General features: G+C 39.7%; 1 protein-coding gene across 1 annotated transcript; it reads right to left on the bottom strand.

Moving 5' to 3' along the window:
• Positions 1 to 13,394: 13,394 nt before the first annotated feature.
• gxylt1b (glucoside xylosyltransferase 1b) lies at positions 13,395 to 21,679 on the bottom strand. Its single transcript, XM_042404059.1, has 7 exons — positions 21,393 to 21,679; positions 20,127 to 20,337; positions 19,909 to 20,040; positions 19,405 to 19,656; positions 19,040 to 19,163; positions 18,657 to 18,829; positions 13,395 to 14,991 (listed from the first exon to the last, which is right to left on the bottom strand). Exons 1-7 carry the CDS (start codon positions 21,590 to 21,592, stop codon positions 14,830 to 14,832), a joined length of 1,254 nt encoding a protein of 417 aa, XP_042259993.1. The 5' UTR covers positions 21,593 to 21,679; the 3' UTR covers positions 13,395 to 14,829.

The raw sequence follows: 21,679 nt of genomic DNA on the forward strand, positions 1-21,679 counted from the left end.
AAGGTGACAGAGGAGGGCTGATTTAGTATAAATTCAGTCCAGTCTGTAGATCTTATGATGTCTGCCTAAATCTCTGAGAGAAATTTACTTCCAAAGTGAAAAATGTTGGTTATTACTAACATTTTTCCTAAGTTAAATTAAAATGTCATGCAAAATAATATACTTAATACTATTTCAAATCCAAATTAACATGTTATCGTTCATATCTTATATTTTCTCTAGCAGTTTTCTAAATATTTATGCAGTATGTTAACTTGGGTTGACAGACAGGCAGCGTCCAATCATGGAAATGGACCCCGCATAACTGCCAAAAAGATCCTAATGCTTGCTAATTAAGATTCATGGCTTCAAATACCAATCAGATAAAGTGATTAAGTCTTAGCTTGTCCAGATCTTTAAACCATAGCTTCCTCCCAGCGCATCATCCTCTGATAGCCCATGTCTCATCATTTCATTATTAATCTTTCTTTGTTTTGGAGCAGTGTTGTTCCCTTGAGAGCTCAGACTTGGCACAATTAGAAGATGTAATTATTCCTCTGCAGAGCTGTAAATCTAAACAATCTATATCTGTCTCTTGTCTTCAGTAAGCTCGCATCATGTGTCTGAGTGCCACACAATACAGTGGTGAGCATGTAGTAAGATCACTGTGGAAATCCTGCCTGTGTGCATATTTGCAGCATAATTGCTCAATTTTGAGTGAGATATTTGACTATTGTCACACAATGCAGCATGAAATGGCATTGAAGACACAGCTGGGAAACATGAATAAACACTTAAAAAAAAAATGGAAGAACAAAGTAAGAAATCCTTGAGAAAAACATTTTTGCAGTTATTTGTGAGGACTGACATGATTGCACACTTTGTATAATTCCATCTTAATCCTGAAATTTTAATTCATTGTATATCCTGCCAGTAGTCCTTTGTCAACATTTCTGTAGTGTATACAACAATATAAGGCTGTACATGATGAGATGAGACACAAGGATGAGTTGTACTGAAGTATGTTTTGTACTGGCAACATATTGTAGGCTTTCCAAAGCACAGACTGGAGCAACTGCATCACAATTACATGCACAACAAACAGAAACAATCATTGACTAAAGCTCAGCTTTCTGTTGTGTGTAAAAGCGCTCTAAATGGAAATATGAACATCTGTATTTCCATGACAACTTGGCAAAAACCACTTGCTGATGAAGATCATGTGATGTGAATGAAAGTGCTAGAACAGCTACTAAACTGACAGTGCGGTGAGATTATTTTGTCTGCTGTGAAGAACGAACTTTGAAGCTCAAATAAAATACTTATATCTGTGGTTATGTTATGTTATGTTTTAAAATGAGAAAGGCTTTTCTTGCCAAAGCGATATACCTGAAGCACTGTTCTTCATATGGTTGAAAAAGAAAACACGTTCTTTTTATGATGTGCACTAATGAGGCAAATCCAGATAAAAGCCAGTGTACCTTTCTTGATTACTGTCATATTTTGATATTACATTCTTGGCATTTCACCTCTATTGGATCACGGAGGTGAAGAGAAGCAGGACAGATTGCACAGGGATGACATTCAGCAAATTTCCTGTTCCATATTTGGACTTACATTCCTCTTATTAAATATGCAGCAGTAACAACTGATAGGCGGTTAAAGAAAATGGCTCAAAAATGTCCCTCATATTTGTACATTCAGTATATTTAATACATGTGAACTAGTTGCCATTAGATACTGAAAACACATAAACAAATGAAAGGCAGTCTGCACTAGGAAAGCGGAAATGACCTTGCCCTGCAGTGATAGCTTAATCACTGTTACCAATATTGAGTGCTTCAATCACCAATGATCAAAATTTAAAGCTTTAATTACCATTAGCCAATATAACGCTGACAGTAAGCCAGTAGCCGCACTGACAACTGAAATAGTGCTCACTTCCACAAAGAGTGTGTCTTTTTATGATGGCACTGAATCAAAAAGGAATTAACCACTTTGCAAACACAACATCGCTGTGATGAGCTCAGAGTAAATTATGATTAGAAACTGTCATTGTACTGTGTACATGGATCATTTTAGTTGCCATCTGGTTTTATTGCTCCCCTGTGAAAGAAGGAATGGAAGGATTTTTTTAGTTACCAGTGCAGTGACAATAAAGGTAGTCTTCCACTAGCTGTCAAGTGTGGCTTCATATATGGCTCAGTCAAATAATATAATCATCTCTAAGTCAAAATCTCTGAGCTTTTTTATTCTTACTTTACCACATCCATAAATACATCTCAGGCCAGCTGTGCTATTGAAGACATGACTGTCTGTTTGGTTCCAAAATGTTAATTAAACCATGAATTGAATCTGGCCATGAAAAAAGCAACAGCCCATGTATGATAGAAATGGAGATCACGAAGAAGGGAGGGGTCCATTCATCTTGACTTTTAAGAACATTAGGCTGATGGCTGAGTGCAGTCCAACCCTTCTCATACACACTTACAGGGAATGTTTCATTGGACGTTAAATTAATTTCAGATTTCGAGTCATTAACCTCTTAATGAATGAGTCCTTCGAAAGTGGAATCATTTCATTGGACAGCTAGAGTATTCAGGACATTTATTTCACTTCCATTTCACCATCACAGCAGCAGCACGTACAGATTTAGAAGTCATCGCTCTGTGAATGACCTTGACTGCAGCGTGACTGTGGTGTTATGTTTGAGATGTCCGAGACCTCTTCACCAATCTTCTTCAATTGAGATGTTCCGCTCTCAAAAACCCAAAAATGTGTCAGTATCTTATTCTTTTGCTTTGTTACCCATTCTCACAGTGTTGTTTCCACGTCTGCATACTCGATAGCGTGAGCCGTTTCTTTCACCCAAAGTGGCGGTGATGTGAGCGACAGGCTGGGTTCTGCTGCTTACATAAGCTGTCAGTGCTGGGAACTCTGTATTCCCAGATCAAAGTGAGGCCTGTCTGAGCAGCTGAAGTGCCCTTAATATGTTCACCTCAGCAGGAGGATCCACAGGCTGGTTCTGCCTGCCTCACTGCCGCTGGTTCCATGACTCGGAAAAAGAGACTTTTTTCATCTCAAGAGGGATAGATTAAAAACCATAATAGTATTTCCTTGAACGCTTTCCTGAGTAAATAGGTAATTCATAGTAAAGTTTGAAAGGAACTAGAAAATGCAATTTCTGAAGAAATTGCAATGTGAATGCTGGCTTTTGAAAGACTGACTCTAAATTGGACTGCTGGCTTTAATTTGGATAAAGAAGCAGCTGAAGGGGTATGAATGAGTTGGAAAAAGTGGGAAATGGGTGGGTCAAATTAGGGAATCTCAATCAATATTTTCAAAACGTATGGATAGGATTTAAAAGTTGAATAAAACTCCTAATGTATGAAAGATGTGGAACATTTTAAGGTTTGAATGGAGTATGAATCAGTAGATAAGAGTTGAAAATGCATGAAAAGGCAGCTGAAGAAGTGTGAAGAAGTTGGAAAAGTGGGAAAGGGATGAAGCATGCAAAATATAGAGTAAGTAATGAAAGAAGTTCAAATGGGAGTTTTAGAGCAAGGACTTAAATGAGTTTCAGTGCACTGAGATGAAGTTGAGGTTTACTCTAATTGTGTTTGTTGGAATAAAGATAAAACATCAGCTGAGGTCTAAACCCTGACAAGAGTTGAATTATAAGCACTTTTATTTTTGAAAAACCATCCCTGTTAACACATACAAATGACACTGTGTGTGTGTGTGTGTGTGTGTGTGTGTGTGTGTGTGTGTGTGTGTGTGTGTGTGTGTTTATGTGTCTGTATGATTTGAAATAAAGGAGCTGTGATAAATTATACAGTATATCACCATCATCTCTGTTTTTGACAAGTAGCTTCAGAGATGCTTCAGATAACATGGGCAATAGAGACTTTTAGACAGCACTCTCTACCCGTTTAGACAATTTATTCAAAAACCCTGAGTCCTATTTCGATGGAAGAAAATTGGATGAGAGAGGACAAATTTGTCTACATTTTGATGTATAAATTGTGCTTGTGAAGTGGAAGCTGTGGGAGTACAATGATAATGTGTTGAAGATTTTTGATAAAATTTGAAGGCCTGGACCTATAGCACATACTCTGGATCTGAACATTCCACCCAATACACACAAATATGAAGATCTGAGAAGGGCTATAAACTTTATGAAACTTGAACTGCCATTGTGTAAAAAGTATGAATGATATGAAAATGTTGAATTAATGTGAGAAAGTCCCAAGTGTTGTGAATTGTTTAAAGCTTGAATGAAGTTTCTACGTGAGTGTATGAATGATTTGGAAGAGGTTGAAAATGAATGTGCTTGAATGTTTTTCTGATTGACTTCCATTATAACTAAGATTCAAACAAAGTTGAATATTTTAAAAAGTTTTAATGGGATTCAAAAGTTGAATAATACCTTCAATGTATGCAAGATGTGGAACATTACAAAGTTTGAATGACGTTTGTAGCTGAAAGCATGAATGAGTAGATAACAGTTGAAAATGTAAGAAACAGTGTGAAAATGCATACATTTTGAACATTCCGTCCATTCATGATTTTTATCAGGTATGATGTTTACTATGTTCACCATCTTAGTTTAGTGTGTCAGCATGGTAACGCATAGCTGCAAATGATGGGAAAGTCATTCGTTTTGCAGGTATTTGGTCATAAACGTATTAAACAAATTGAAATTTTGGCACATAACTGTCTGCTGCAAAGTTCATGGCAATCCAATCAAAAGTTGTTGAGACATTTCATTCAAAAAGGAATGAGGAAAGTGCAAGAGAAAAAGTAACGGGAACACCATAGTCTGTAGAATTCATCCTCTGAGAACCATGAATGTCTGTATAAACTGTGAGCTAAGCCATGTTTTAGATTTTGTGAGACATTTCACTGGATGAGTGAAAACTTTGACTATCTGGTGGCACAACAGGAAAAGTCAGAGGACCACCAAAATCATTAGGATTCATCCTCTGGGCACCATGAATGTTTGTACCAAATTTGATGGCAAATCATCTGATAGCTGTTGAGACATTTCCCTAAAAAACAAAAATGTCAACCTCATGATTGTGTTACAGGAAAAGTCAGGGGACAACCAAATTCAGTCAGCTTCATCCTCTGGGGACCATTAATGGCTGTACACAATCTCATGGCAATCCATTCAACAGTTGTGATATTTTAGTTCAGACTGAAGTGATAAACTGACTGGTTTTTGGACCCATGACCTCAGTATTTCTAAAATCCTGACTATGGCTCTGTAGACACAAGAAATCCTTTGGGATCAATATGTTCTATCTTATAACAGACAGCAGGTAGACCCTCAGTTGTCTCTCTAGGATTCAGGATACATGACTTTTGATGGACAAGTCAAAGTCAAACCAGTGAATATCCTGTCACCAATAAATCTTTCTATCCACTTTGCTGCCTGCTATTGCTATTGACCTTTTTATTTCACTTCTTCCTCTCCTCACTTCCTCCTTCCCAAGTCTCCCCAGACAGTATGAATCCATCTTTGGAGGTAGATAATCACAAGTTTTCCCAATTATATCCTATTTCCATGTTCCGTCGTTAGGAGACCTCGTTAGTCCCGTGTGATGCTATCAGTGATTGATCACAACCATCAGCCTCATGTCCTGTCTCACATCCTCCACCCGGAACATCAAGAACGCTAAGCCCGATAAACACGGCTGATAAACTCTGAATGCATTTGATTACGGTGACTTGGAGCCCCGCCAAGATGCCTAACCATTAGTCGCTATGCATTTTCCTCATTGACATCATTTGGGAGCCACAAAGCAGTCAGTGATAGAACGTATGTGACGACAAATCATCTTCATGCGTCACTGATTTTACCTGGGGAAATAACAGAGCTGTAAACAGATTGAGAGACAATGGAGCATTTATAGTCTTCCACTTAGTACATCACATTACTAAATTATGGTATTTGTGTTTATGTGAGTGTTTGTCGGTGCGTTAGTGCATGTGCAGTATGCCTAATGGAAATGTTCACACTTTAACCTGTCCGTCACATAGCATAACCAAGATGTAGAGGGCTTTAATTAACGGAGTAGATCCTTATCGTCATGGGAACAGATGTGATAGGGCGTTACTGACGTGTTTTGCCACCTTTAGAGATTTGAGAATTATACAGTGTGAAACACTGGACGCGCGCACACACACACACACACATGCACATATGTTAGGCTGCCATCAATTCGTAGCAAACATTTTGCCTTGTCTTAACAGAGCTTTAGAGCCTTACATGTGTGTCCAAGCAGATCAATAGGTGCTCACTATAAAATGGACACAGGCGTAAATTAACACACAAGGGAGCTGCCAAGACACCACCACAAGACCCACCAGGGTGTAATTTGGACAAATACATATCTGCTGCCTGAATGGACAACAAGTATTTAATGGTGCAATTTGCTGTACTGTTTTTTATTTAAGACAGAAAGTGAGCTTTTATTTAATATGTTGAGTAAAGAGTGCATTATCATTAATTACTAGATTCAGTCTTACAAGTGAGCACAGTTACTGTATCATGTAAAAGAGCACAAAATAAACTCAAAAACCTTTGTTCTTTCCTGGTACATCTTAACTTTGTACTTGACTGTTATACATGTAAGTATCATGGATTATCAAAACATTTAAAACATAATCCTTACACTTCATGGTATTTGCAGAAGGTAACTGGTGACTAATTGCAAAGCATCTTCCACATTTTACTTCCACTTATTATAATTACTGAAGGTATAATGTTGAAAATGTTCATGTAAGCCTCCACTACACTCATCCAATGTATTTTTGAAACAAAGCCAACACATTGAAAGTGACACATTTAACACCAGACTTGTATGTCTCAAGCAATGACATCAAGAACGCAACTAGTAGCATCACACTACACAATTAATGCAAAGGGAGACAGCAGGCTTTCACATTACCTTTAAATTTTAAAAAAAGCGATGGATGATGGTTTTATTTTTTTTATTTTTTGGTTTTATAAAATAGTTACATGCACTAGTTATGATGTAGTCAAAAAAATCCAGCTTTATATCAAATGAACAGTGCATACCAGCTCTAAATATGATCTGAGAATTGGTAATGAACCAACGAATAACAAAATTAATCCAGGAAGGAGTTGAGCATAAAGCAAACAGTAATAGCAGTATGAAAGGAAGATATGAGTTTTAGGGACAGCAGTTGCTGAATGGAACAAACTAGTAAACTTAACAACTGGCCAGATTAATGGTGACTGGGCCAATCACAGGCTGGAAGTAGGGCTACAAGCAACGGTTATTTTCATTATTGATTAATCTGTCAATTATTTTTGCGATTACTTAAACAGAAGATAGTGAAAAATCTCTGTCATTGTTTCCCAAAGCGACGTCCTCAAATGTCTTCTTTTGTCCCAACCAACAGTCCACAACCCAAAGATTTTCAGTTTACCAGAAGACTAAATAAACCAGAAAATCTGTTCTTTCTATACATTTGAGAAGCTGGAATCAAAGAATTTCATTGTTTTCTTAAAAAATGACTCCAAACAATTAATTGATTATCAGAATAGTAATAGTGATTATTTCAATAGTTGGCAACTAATAAATAAATCGACTAATTGTTGCAGCTCTAGCTGGAAGCAATCACTGACACAACTAATCACCACAATGCGAATAGCTAGCTATAGCAACAGAACAAATACAGCACCACACAGTGACATGCGTCAGATTTAAAAAACAAATAAATTTAACTATTCTCCCCTTTTCAATCTTTCCGGGACTTTTAACATTTCTATTGAGCATAGCCCTTGCGGCCTGGTATATAAGTGTATATAAGTGGAAGCTATTTCCTCAAAGCATTCTGTAATCACTCCAAATCTTCTCTTTGCCTCTCTCCACTTACTCTCTTCTCATGCTAAGAAAAAACCCACTATGGTTTGCTTCATAGCAGCCCTTAAAATGTTAACAAAGTGTTTAACAATGTGGTGAACGTGTCATGCTCATAGGAGGCAGCGGTATCTTAGCTGCTCCAACCTCCAGGCAAAATCCTGCTGCTCCACTCCCACGGCACGTCGCTTACATACCCTGAATGTAGCACAGGCATTTAACATGTACAATGCACATATTCACAATGAAAAATAGGTTGAAATTATACCGGTAAACATGAGCTCAATAAAAAACTAGACTTTCTAAAACTTCCTCCATTACTGTCACTGAATATGATTAATTAAGTGCAACCTCGTCTTGAACACACACATACACGCACACACAATGGACTCTTTCATGCTGCAAAGGGTGTGCGCACAAACACACCAGCTTAGATGCACATACTGTACAGTACATGCACGGGCTGAGCTGAGACATACAGACACAGCCACGGATTCTCACATACACACACACACACACACACACACACACACACACACATTTATATGCACACAGACAATAGCCTGCAACTCCCCTCCAGCCTGGCAGGTAATTGCTGTCTATGGGGGGACAGGTGCTTCTACAATAGAGCTCTATTCACTGCCACTGTAATTACCTAATTGAAAAGCTCACAGGGGAAAGAGAGAGTGTGTTGGTGTGTGTGTGTGAGTGAGGGACAGTGGAGAGTGGGGTAAAAAGAGGAGAAAGGGAAAGATAAGCTCTGGGCTTTTGGAACACAATGAAGCTATACACTTCACACCACACACACATATGACTGTACACATACCCAAATACTGTACCCGTAATCGTACATCGTACACATCCGTGTTTCTATGACAATATTTTTGCAACCATGCACAAAATGCTCATATGACCAGACACAGAAGCAGATCACGCTGGGGGTAAATATTGTCGAGCTGTGATTGAGGGATGGAGTGAAGGAGGGAGCGGTAATGGGAAATCTATTGTTGTACGATGAGGATGCAGCAGGGAAAAAGAGGAGGAGGGTCAGGGTACACTGGGATATAAAAGCGGCAGGGTCACTTTCATTTCTGATGTCAGCCCCTCTATCTCAGTGCCCTTCTGCTTTGGCTTCAAGTTTTATGTGGGATCTATAGACAGGGGAGAGCAGATGGGGTCTGTGTGTGATGCGTGTGTATTGTATGCATTTCCTGTGTGAATGCATGCTGTGCACATGTGCATCTGATTGTATTCCCATTATATATTTTTCTATTCTATAGCATGTTACCTTATATCGCATCAGCGTAAAGCGCACATTTAAAGAAAGTCTTAAAACAGGAGTGACTAAAACTCTGTGGAGAATCATCTAGCTTTGCTCTTTTAACACTGATGCTAGTTTTTATAATAGCAAATCCAGATACTCAAAGCACTTCAAAACCCCACTGAACATCCCATTTTGTTGCAACCTGGCAAGCAGCAACTCAATAATCTGTCATGCTTATGAAGACAATAGCGTCTCGTTATTGTCCTTGGATACATTTGCCTTACTGTAGCAGCCTTGTTTTGGCTCTCATGTGCGCCTGCGGTCTAGTACAAAGGTAAGGAGCTCATATCCCCAAGGCTAGCATTTCTAAGCAGGCACAGCCTCACATTGGGCGCTCTTGAAATGTGTGGAGGTGAGAACTTCTGCAACAAAATCCCTCTTTGAAATCATTCAGATGCTGTTTCTCGAGCAGCAGAAAAAATATGAGCATGTTTGATGAGCGCATTGGGTATTTTTGTATTCGCAGTGTGGTTTGTCTTTGAAAGTTTCCATGCCCTCTGATGGGTGCGGGGAAAAAAAAAAAAGAAATGCACATCAGGTATGAGAAACTGGGTCAGACACTGAGGTGGATTTCAAAGGTGGATTCTTGTAGCAATAAAGTGTGAAGATAGGAATTTAGGAATGTAAAAAAGCAGGCAGGACAGAAGATGAAAAGGGGGTAAAGAAGGAAGGAACATGCAGACAAAAACAAGGACATGGACCGTATTTGGCAGACGGCCTGATAATGGTGGGAGATTCCTGAATGCTGGCTCCCTTGAAAGCAGCAGGATTTTGCAGAGAGCTGGACAGACATCCTTTGGCTTGGCTTTGTGGCATCTGCAGTGTCGGGTCTGACAAACACACACAGAAAATAAGCTGTGAAGTAAATAAACCGATCTGTTGAAATACCCATCACTCTCTCTCTTTCTCTCTTTTTATATGACGTAACGAGTGGATCACTGAAGCGAATTCTGTGTCAGTGTGAGCAAAGATGTCATATTCCATCTCACTGGGCATCAAACGTACCCTGTAGTCGCACTCATGTAAATAAGAAGCTCTGAATATGACATTCTGTTTGTGAGGAACACTCAGGCCTTCATGCTTCTCTCTGTCTCTCTTATCTCCTACAGCAGTGATATGTAGACCCTATTACAACATGTAAATGACCCCCTACTGTGCAATCTAGAAGTACGATATGACATACATGCTCAAATGTGCGGAGAAGAAGTTGTATAAAGTATGAGAATGACTGTGTGTATGCATGTTTGAACACCTGTGCATTATGCATCCATATACAGTACTGTATGTGTGTTAAGACTCAAGCTGTCATAATCAGACAGATGCTGTCTTGTCTTTTTATATAGGCAAGTCATTTGAAGAGGAGGAACTTATGATCAAAGCATACACTCACTATAAATGACAAATATATACAAGCACAGCCAAAGCTCACAGAGCCCATAGATGTACAGAACCAATCAAAAGTTTGGACACAGCTTACCATTCATTTGAATGAGAAAGTGTGTCCAAACTTTTGACTGGTACTATCTGTACCACTTTCTAATCCGACATGCTTTATATTTGGTTAATAAATAATTTATTAATGTTTTGATCAGTAATACGCTTCAGTAAGGAACATTTAGATTTCTGGATTATGAAAAATCTCTTTTGGTTGGTGTTATGTCTTGGTACTGGCTGCAAATCATAGACCTAAAGAAAAAGTAGATCAAGGTTTTTTACGCCTACATCGGGTGATTACACCCCTCATGATTTATGTCCAGTGCCAATGCAGGAAGTAGTGTGCGTTTTACGTAGTGAGGTGGAAAATTTGTGTGTGGAGGTCGGGTTGATGGATGGGCATGTAGCACATATCTGACCCTAAAACTCACATTCACCTTTTTATGAATTATGACCGCAATCTTTTCTAATTTTAACCAAGTGTTTTAGTTGCCCAGCACTAACATATCTTAACCATAGTTTGCCATAACCATGTGTGTTGTGTGTTTCCCTAACCATAGCATAGTTGTCATGTGCAGATATTGTAGAGGCAAGATTTTAAAAAATGTTGTGATTAGGCATTGAATATATTCCAGGGTTTTGGGGAAACGTCCAACAATTGACATTCATGTCTGTCGATAGGGGTTAAAATTGGTCATACAGGAAGTTCTGGACAATGGACAATTCAACAACCAAAATCAATTCAAGAATTTAATTAACGTTAGTTACAACTCATAAACTTTTTATAGTGTATGCCTTATACACTGTGAAAGTAGTGAATTATTAGTTGTGAATCTATTTAATCCTACGAGCAGATGTTGCAACAAAATGGCTGGAGGGATGGTTTGTTAGTCCATCATGCATCAAAACTAATGACATTCCCAATTAGCCTCAACTGCACTCTGTGTTTAGTTGTAATTAGCAAATGTTAGCAATCCAACATGCCCTCCAAACATCCAAATATAAGCATTGTCATTGTGACCATGGTAGCATTTAGGTCAAAGTGCCGCTGGACCTCAGTACAGCTTAGCACAGTATAGCATAGCTGTAGATGCTCGTTTTGTTATCTCACTGCATTTAGAGGCATAGCATCAATGTAGCTCGTGTTGATGGATGCAGCAAGTTTCCCCTTGACCTGTGATCTAAAAAAGGATTTATCAAGCTTCACTTATCCACCTCTTTAGGTTCTTGTGCTTTCAGTTTATCTAAAATCCTTGTCCTTCTGTGAAAGAGAAAATGAGTTCCTCCATATTATATTTAAAGCCCTCTCTAGCTAAATAGGTGTTTTGTGGCATATATCCCTCATGGTTAAGGTTGTTCACCCTTTGTAATCAATGAATACAGCTCATAATCATCCCACTATATATTTACAGCTACAATATAAAGCACATCTATATGAGCTTCCACCATGAATATTTTTCTGTTTTCTCATGATGATATCATTGTGAGGTCTAACTGTTTTCAGGAGAGCAAGATCCAAAAGATAGAGCACCGAAGCAACAAAATGCCCTAATTGCTATATTGGCTACGACAGCCTTGTTCTTTCCATTGCTAACACACTCCATCAGCCCTTTCTCTGTCCTCCCACTATGAACTCTTCAACATTATGCCCTGTGACAATGAGGAAAAATCTCCAACCTTTCCTGGAATTTTTATGTCTCCCTTTTTTGACCCTCACAAACACAGACACACACACAGACACACACACACACACATACATTTAATTATTCGGTGATGTCCCCATTTTTCCCCTCATCTTCCACTCTACCCACTCGAACTCGCTCTAAATGCTGGAGGTCACGTATTTATTTTAAATAGTTTCTCTTCCAGCCGTGGTGGCACAAAAGAAATAAAAATCAGAGTTATTTATTATGATATAAAACATGTAGTTTCAGGAAAATGAAACCTTGGAAGGATGGACGATATTGAATTTTTCAACATGGTGCTCAATTCAAGCCATTGTCTCACTCTCCCTGGGGACCTGGCCTGTTACATGTTGCATTTAAGCACACAGGTCAATAAAGGTAATTGATAAGCTCTCATATGGATATATAGTGATGAATGAAGGATATTTCTGGTGCAATGAATCAAACTACCTCAGGAGCCATAAACGGATGGTTGTATCCCCCACCTAATGGGAATAAGCATAAACTCATTCCCTATAGTCAATGCCATACGATGTCACAGACAAGCAGCTGTATACTGCTGTGTTATTGGTCCATCACTTACACTTTATGAGCACCTAGAGCTGAGGCAGAAATGGTGTAGCACCTCGGGTGGGCTAGTCATACATTATTGGCAAGTCCATTGATCTATCCAAGGAGGCGATAGAAACATAGCATCAATCTTCAAGTTGGAAAAAAAAGGTGCCTTATACTGGTTAAGATAGAAAAATCAAATGTGAGATGTTTATATTTGGCTGATCCAAACCCATGTGACAGCAAACAATGTAAAAATAAAGTGGTATTTTGATTAAAACCTCAGAAATGGCTTATTTGTAGAATATCTGAGAGTTTTATCTTATCATATTTTATCTTTTATAATAAAATAACATTTTCCTTCTTTAAAATACACTCGTATAAATATAACAAACCTTTTGAGAATAAAGCTAAAAAGATATTTTCTTCACCCAGCACTAGTGGACATATGAAAAAACGCTACCCTCTGGTGGTTAAAAATAACACAATCTTACAAAACTGAAATGATCTTTAATATAAAAAAAGACACAGACATATAAACCAGTAAACATGGAAATGTAACAAAGGATATTCTAACAATACAACCATACAATACATGAAACTGATAATGATAACATTTTAATTTCAACCCTTAGCGTCCAAAATACATTCAAAGGTGCAAAAACCAGTTACAGTAAAAAAAAAACAAAAAAAAAACAACACTTTGGTATCAGGAGAGGAATTTGTAGCTTATTCTCATGTTCAACAGCATTTTTCTGCACGAGTGTATGCTGATAGACTGTGTATCAAAACTAACTAAACAGGATTTTAAGCATACTTGTGTGTCTTGATTGACACAACACATCCTTTAAAAAAAAAAGTAGTAGTTAATATCTAATTATGATCATAAACATTCAGGCTCAAACCGACAGATGAAAATGTAAAAAAGTTTACTTAGAACCTGATATCACAAAAATGTAGACCAACATAGGACATAAAAACAATATTTTCTCAGCAGGGATGGCACCTACAGTACATATGTGAACAGTGCAGTATGTGAATCATCCTGTTTAGTCAAAATATGAATTATATAACCTGTGTACCAGTACTCTAACAGAGGTTTTATAAGCTTATCCACTACTACTATAGAAATAACATGAAGAATTGCAGAAATCATTTATACAGTCTCTTGAAAATTCACAATACAGTACCTTATTTTTACATGCATGACCATCTTGTTGCTAATCAAGTGGTTTCTGAAGGTTGTAAAAGTGGTCCAGTGCATATATCTAAGAAAACGGGCCCTGCAGAAAAAGCCCATTGTCCAGTTCTGATATGGTTTTGTCTCTTTTAATAATAAAAGTTTTTCACATGGTTCAATAAATTCTCCAATATGGAAAGTCAAGAGCTCCTCTTCCAAACTTTTACAGATCTTTTGCAGCACAAGGAATGATCTCCTTTAGTCAATAACCAAAGGCACCAGAATACAACGACACAGAAGAGAAACTGTTGGTTTAAAAAACAACTCCCCAGTTCTCAGTTAACTATAAAAATATTCAAACTCTGTGACAGAATTGAGCCAAATCATTTAAAAGCCTGCGTGTACACCTGTAGCAAACATTTTTGTGTTTGCTAAGTTTAGTACTATGCTCCAAGGCCAACTGGCCTACGCTTCATTTAGATCACGCTCTTATCCAGAGCAATTTACAAGAAGTGAGCAGTTAGTCTTAAATCAGTTTGTCAGATAACAAACTGTTTACTAAGCTATAGTGGTTGTGTTTCAGTCGAAAAAAAATGTCCTGCTGTTCAAGCAGGGTTTCAAGATTAGATGTTAGGCATTAAATTTCTTGATCAAGGACAGCAAGTACATATGGCCAGCCACAATTAGCACCGTTCCTTGTCTTGGCAACGAATCTTGTAAAACTGAGGCTAAAAAGAGTCTGTTTTTGGGCCTCTATTCCATCATTGTCATTCATTTTTGTCACCGTCCGCTTGGGGCCTTCCTGTTGATGTTTGCCAGGCTGTGTGCCAGCTTCTTGGTGAAGGGCGCGTGGGATTTACCACAGTAAGTATGTGTCGTCTTCAACAGTTCGTCCTCAAGAGGAGTCAACAAAGAATTCAGTGGGTCCGCGCCAAATGAATACTGGAATGACAAAACGAGTCATAGGTTAGATTTAATGTAGCGTAAAATATTGATTCCAAAGCACAGAATATCCATTTTGAAAATCCTACATTTTTTTATTTCTTATTTCTCTGACCCGGAAATGTGATTTCAGTGGAAGTGCAGTCCAATTCCTCAGGCAGTGCTTGGAGCATTCACACCCTCCTGAATGATGATGTCATGGGTGATGTCTGTGAGGGTTTAGGGTTTAGAGAGGACACTGGAACTGGCCTGGAGACTGGCTGCCCACCACTAATTTATATGGACCCTAACCCTTCACGAAGAGACCAAGAAGTTCTCTCCTGAGTGTAGTCATCCACTGATAATGAAGAACTTTTGAAATGTGCTTCAACAGTGCAGAGTATCAGAATATTTAATTCATGTTCTTTTGTGTGTCCAACTAGTCTCACTTCGCCAGGCAAGTTGACTTATATTTTTCTACCCCTTCATGTTTTCGGAAAGCTGGAAATGTGGGTGGTGGTAGCCTAAAGGTTGCAGAGCTTAAACCGAGCAGTAGAAATCCCAAACTACTGTCAAAACAGCAAAGTAGTGCTTTGGGCAGCATTTGGGCGTGGAAGATATCTCTCAACTGGATAAATTAAAGACTAAATCCGCAAGGCATGCTGAACTCAGATGGGACTCCAAATCTAATCTGATTGGTCAGCAGGGCAAAACATAAAGCAGTCAGCACTGTTGAAGTCACTTTTATGCTATAGGCTTACCGTCCGGTGATAACCGAGGATTACAGAAGAAATTTCATGTCTTCCCAATAATGAAGGAGCCTTTACAATGCTCCGAGGAAATCAAAGGGGAATTACCATTTTTATGCCGGCTCATTTGCTTCTGGTTGGGTTCCTGATATTGGGTAACAAAGAGAATGGCGTTTTTATGAGCACATACTTACACGCACACACATACACACCCGCCGGTCATAAAGTTGCATTTACAGTTTGTGTATTGATTTTGTGTGGCTGATGGGGCACTGTTGATGCGCGGACTCCAACTCTAAGTGTACCATCGGCTGTAAAATTTAACTACAGCTTCCTGGGCTCAGCTTTTGCAGCAGAGGGAGGGAGGAGATTCTTAATGACGGACAGACCGCTGCGGTCTGTTTGAGACGCACACATACGAACAGACAGACAGGAGCAATGCTGTTTGTATTCTCATTTCTTTGTGTGCGGGTGAAGAGCAGAGCCACTGATTTACATTAGTCACCAGTTTATTAAGAGTGAAATTTTAATTTTAAAGTTACAATTAATAGCTTATTTTGACATAAACATAATAAACATAATGCAGGGCTGTCACAGTTAAGTAATCCTTGGCCCTTTTTCACAATTTAATTAATTAATCAGAATAAATTTAAAGGATTAACCAAAAATGAAAATAAATGGACATGTTTATTAGCCTTTGTCTCACTGTGGTGTGTATTGGTTTTTCAGTGACGAGTATGACATTTTAACTATTTTCAGTGGATGAGCATTATGTGAATTTGGTAAGCAGCCAAGCAGGTCGGGTTTGTTCGTTTTGTCCCCTCTGTCATAGATGTTTATGTTTTTTGCAGAGACTACATATAGACATGTGTTTACATACATGAGTGACACATATCAAACTGTGAATAAGAAAGCTGAGGAAAGAGGAAATGCTACTTTTTGCAATGGTTTCATTCATCATCAAGTTAATCATCCCCTCGCTGCACTTCTCCTGCATAACTACCATCTCCTGTCATTTTCTCACCTGTCCACCAGTTTTCTTCAAGTGTGTTTCCCTCAACATATCACCTTAGCAGTCACCTGACTACACACCTGCTCCCCATTAGTCATCAGCTCCAGTATATATGTGCTCTCCAACCAGCATTCACTCTTTTGCTAGATTCCCTACGTAACCCAAGCTTTGAACATGCCTCCCTGTCGGACACTTATAGACTTGCTTGCCTGTCTGTTTAGTTTCTAAATGGCTTCTGTGAAAGTTGAAGTGTTCTGCCTTTGCAAACTTGCATATTAGATGAAGAGGAGTTGAACTTTTTTACCCAATTAGACAGTAGATGGGAAAATAGGGCAGGATTGCACATTGGGTCATTACTACTGTGTCTGTCCCCCACATGTGGGTTAAGTCATGAATTACTATAAACACTCTAAAGTTGAATTACTTCTTGAGACTTTTAAAATGTCCGAATAACTAGGATATATTTCAACATGGAGTAAAAAAAGTACCCGTAAAGACTGTTTTAATGTTACCTCTATGTTTTCTGTGTGAGTCTGTATTTAAATCCTCTTTCCTGTGCCACTTTTTTGGACCATCACACTTTTACCAAGTTCCCAATGTGTTACTGTCCTTGGTTATTCACTCCACACAGTAAACTGATATCCTGAGGCGCTGCTGCAGAGGAACAACAAAGAAATGGATGATATGGTCTGTCCAGTGAGATTAAACACACGGACGACAAATCTATACTCCTCCATCCTCCAGGCAAACCAGACTTAATCACATATCTATAAAAGCATCAATACCTACTATACATAAACTATTGGAAAAGCAGTGTACATGCATGGTGTGTGTTCATGAATGCTATGGGCCCTTGGGTGGGGTTAGGGTTAGTGTGCCAGTGCATACAGTGCAGGTACATATGTGTCTACTGCTGTAATTGATCTTGCCCTATAATGCTGTAGTCTTAACTGCAGGCCATGGATAAGGTATGGATCAGCCAATGCCTTGATCTATGTTCAATGCTTTGTTAATAGGAAAGCAATGAGACTCCCAATGTTGATGTCTTCATTAAGTAAATGCCACTCCTGTCGTCAATATCATTACACTGCCGCTAAACAGCCCATAAACATCCTCACGGGGGGAATTAGCTTTCCCTCCAATCTTCTGCCAATGGTGGAGATTTGTGTCTTCCAGTGCAGACAATCAGGTGTCACTGACACTTAAGGTGCCCACACGTGATCAGCAGTAAAACTGCTCTGCGCTGGTTGTGCCGTTGTTTTCCCACGAGGAGAGCGGTGTGCCCAACTAGGCTGAAGTGCTACCCTTCGTGTGGCGCACCACTCGAAACTGCCACCAAGCACTGTGCTCAAGGTTCAGATTATTTCAACTTTGACCGCCGTTGCCACTGACCTTCCAAGGCCCAACAAATGAGAACACAGCTGTATGTGACTTAGCCAGAAGTGACACATGCAAGCAGGGGAGGTAGAGAGTGATGGAAGAAAAGCCGCACTATGCTCTATGCCCTACCTCGTGGTGAGCAGAGAGCAAATTTCTTATCATCCGAAGGCAGCTCTGAGGCCTTTAGGGTCAGCACCAATCCAAGATCTCATCTTGGATGGTAAAGAAACGGCAGAGGTGTGTCACTAAGGGTTATAAAAGGCCTCCACCCATCAGATGTTCCTCTAAATTACACCTGCAACACTTTCAAAAGGCTCAGCATGCCTTTTTTAACCTTGATTATACCCGAGAGACATTTAATGGGGTGCACTTGTTCCTTTTCAATCACTGTTCTGGTGGACAGCTAATTTTAAACTCAGATCTGAACAATGTGCAAAAATCCCAAAGATGTGGGCACAAAAATAACAAGAGTCCTGTAATGCATATCATAAAACCTAAATATGGAGGAACCACTCAAGCACTAAAACACACTGAGGCATGCTCACCTTTCGTATGGCCTCATAGACGGCTCTGAAGGCAGGTTGTTTGTGGTCGTGGTAAACCCCTCTGTTTCCATGCAGTATGTAGATGCCATCTTCCTCAGCTGAGGCACAGTTGCTGCCGTAGATACAATGGTCTGGACGATAATTCCACTGGCACGGAAACTCCAGCAAGCTCTCTGGGGATGGCGATGCACAAAGACATACAATTTAGTTGACAAATGAATGCCACAAAGTGGGGTATCCTGTGCACTTTTACAGGTGTGATAAACTAGCAAATTTGGACCTGTCAATGACAATGAATCCAACTTCAATATATCTATGGGGGCTGAAAAGCATTATCGATCTCTATGCACATATGGACATATAAATGCTATATATGCACTTACCAGGGTTATGGTGGAAGATTATATTAAGAAGGTCCTGGTCTCCCCAGGTTATGTTGAGTTTGTATTTTTGAAGTAGAGGCATCAGCAGCTCCTCCCAACGGAGCCCCACCAACGTCATGTCATTCTGTCAGCACACACACATTTATACATAAGTCACACTTACATCCTGACACATAAGTGTCCTGACACATAAGTGTCAGGATGTAAGTGGTTAAGCATTGGGAGCTTTGCATTGCAACAGGATCAAACTGAATCCCTTCACAAACCTGCAAAACAACTGCAGCAGAAGGGGGACACCCTGTGGCCAATAAGGGTAGTACACTTAAATGCCACTACATAAATGTGTCTTCATCAGTCATGAGTACCTTAAAGAACATATTCCTCATCCTTGTCATGTTCATGATCATGACCCCTGAGTTGATGCCCGTCCTGCCGTAGAAGGGGTGACGGGCGAAGCGGGTGTACCAGGCGATGCGGGGCTCCTCGTGCTCCGGGGCCATGGCCGCCAACTGTGAGGAGTTAAACTGGGACAGAAACGCCCACAGCTGGTCTACAGGCTGCAGGAAGAGGATGTCTGAGTCCACGTACACTATCGAGTCAACATGCTTTAGGATCAGCTGCAGAGATGGCACAAACACAAAAGGACATTTGTCACTTAATGGAAAATATGTAACTATGTGAATGCTCTCGAAAGGGTGCATTGTGATGTTCGCTGACCTTGCAAAGGTAATATCGGCCAGGATAATAAAATGTGATGCATCTAAATTTAAAATGTAGCTGTTTCTTTCAAAAAAAGCCTATATTACATGATTGAGAATGTCATTGTGAAGACTTATTTCTGCTGAGTTTTCTATCTATAAGAAACTCACAGGTAAGAAGAGCCTCTGAGAAGCGCAGGGTTTGAAGAGTTTTTTCCACTCGGCTGCGTTCTCACTGGGGAAGCTGATGGAGTACACTGTGTAATTGAACCTGGAGCGAACAAAACCAGGCCAGGACTCCAACTGAAACACAAATAACATTAGTTTGCTGGTAGTAGAGACTTACAGTTTTGCAGTTTAATAGTCGGTTTCAAATATTTCCTACTCACAGCTTCCATGAAGCTGGCATGTAGCTGATCTTCAGCGAAGATGTGCAGGCAGAGGCTTTTGATGCTGAGAAGCACAGCGGATTTGATCATGGTGAGGGTCTCCTCCAGCCTCTCACCACAGGCCACCACAGCCAAGTGCATGGGAGGTTCAGGTCTGCTCTGGATGCTGCCACCACCTGCCTCGACCTGACCTCGCTGACGCATGATGTACCTGAGTGAAAGGACAGAGAGTCAGACAGATTATTTTATAATAAGTGAAGAGACCAAATTTAAGAACATTAGTCCTAGTGTGGCTGATATCAATTCAACCTTCCAGACGTTCAAGTTTTCATTATGTTTTTACCTCTAACTATGCATTTTCTGAGTCGGATTCATTGACTCAAGACCATGGTTGCATGAGCCAGAGAAGATTCAATTCAACATTTCCTTTTGTTTTAAATTACTGTACTGGGATTAGTGTTTGGCTACAACACCACCGTGTCTTTTGTCCTTCTGATATAAATCACAACTTATGAGATAGAACTACAAAAATGTCATTGGAGAAATTCAAAAAAGTGCAATAAAGTCACTATGACCTGATCATTATGCAGTAATATCCCCTATGGATCTCAACTCACTAGAGGAAGGTGCACACAGGTGTCAGGTGTGGAAAACAGATCTGGGTTTGCAACTGCATCATATGTTGAAGTTTTGACTATATTTGTGGAATCATGATGATATATGGACTTCAAATATACCTTCATGGTTTTTAATCGATTTTTAAAATGACAAATTGTATGACTGATTTGGGCTGTAGGAAAAGGCATGTTTTCCTATGACAACTGTAGTGTAACCTTGGTGAAGCAGACATACTCATTAATAAATCTCTGAACTTGCAAGCAGCACTTGAGGATTTTTTTTCCCAGGATGGTAAAGTCGTGACCCGCCCTACTCTGCCTCTGATTGGCTTACCCATATTCTTACCCTAACTCTAACCAATCCCAGTCCTCATGCCTTAAGCTAACCAACCCAACCAACGAATGCAACAACTAATAGTATCCAATCAGAGGCAGAGTGGGGCGGGTTATGCCTTCACCATCCTAGGAAAAAAGGCATCCAGTTATAGCTATATATTTTGCCTGCACAGAGCCAGCCAGCGTCACATTCCTACACACCACACGAGGATGAGAAACCCACATGTGTGCCCATGCCTACCGTATGAAATGCAATTATGTTACCTGTTTCGACATTTAAAAGCGGGAAAAGACGTGAAAACCCCAGACCTACCTATTGTACCAGTGTGGGCTTTGGGGCCCAGTTTTGTCCGCGGCCCCTCGCCTGGCTCCGGGGGCTCTCGGGGGGATGAAAATCCTCTTCGCTCCGTTTCCCCCGTTTCCGTCCGAGTCAAATAGCTTACTGTAAACATACAAGCCCGAAAACACGGCGAACACCGTGCACAGCATTAGTGCACGAATGTAACGCCGCATTATGGAGTTTGAAACCGCAACTCGGGGGTACAGTCATGGCACAGAGGCGAATAATAATAACCGTGAAGTGTGACGCAATGGTAAGGC

The sequence above is a fragment of the Thunnus maccoyii genome, chromosome 23 (genome assembly GCF_910596095.1).
Source record: "Thunnus maccoyii chromosome 23, fThuMac1.1, whole genome shotgun sequence".
In the NCBI taxonomy this organism is placed as follows: domain Eukaryota; kingdom Metazoa; phylum Chordata; class Actinopteri; order Scombriformes; family Scombridae; genus Thunnus; species Thunnus maccoyii.

Excerpts from the sequence above, each read along its gene's own strand:
- gxylt1b (XM_042404059.1), bottom strand. The coding sequence starts at position 21,592 with ATGCGGCGTTACATTCGTGCACTAATGCTGTGCACGGTGTTCGCCGTG. Across the intron at positions 20,041-20,126 it reads ATGCCAGCTTCATGGAAGCT|TTGGAGTCCTGGCCTGGTTT; the intron begins GTGAGTAGGAAA and ends TTTGTGTTTCAG. Across the intron at positions 18,830-19,039 it reads AATCTTCCACCATAACCCTG|AGAGCTTGCTGGAGTTTCCG; the intron begins GTAAGTGCATAT and ends CGCCATCCCCAG.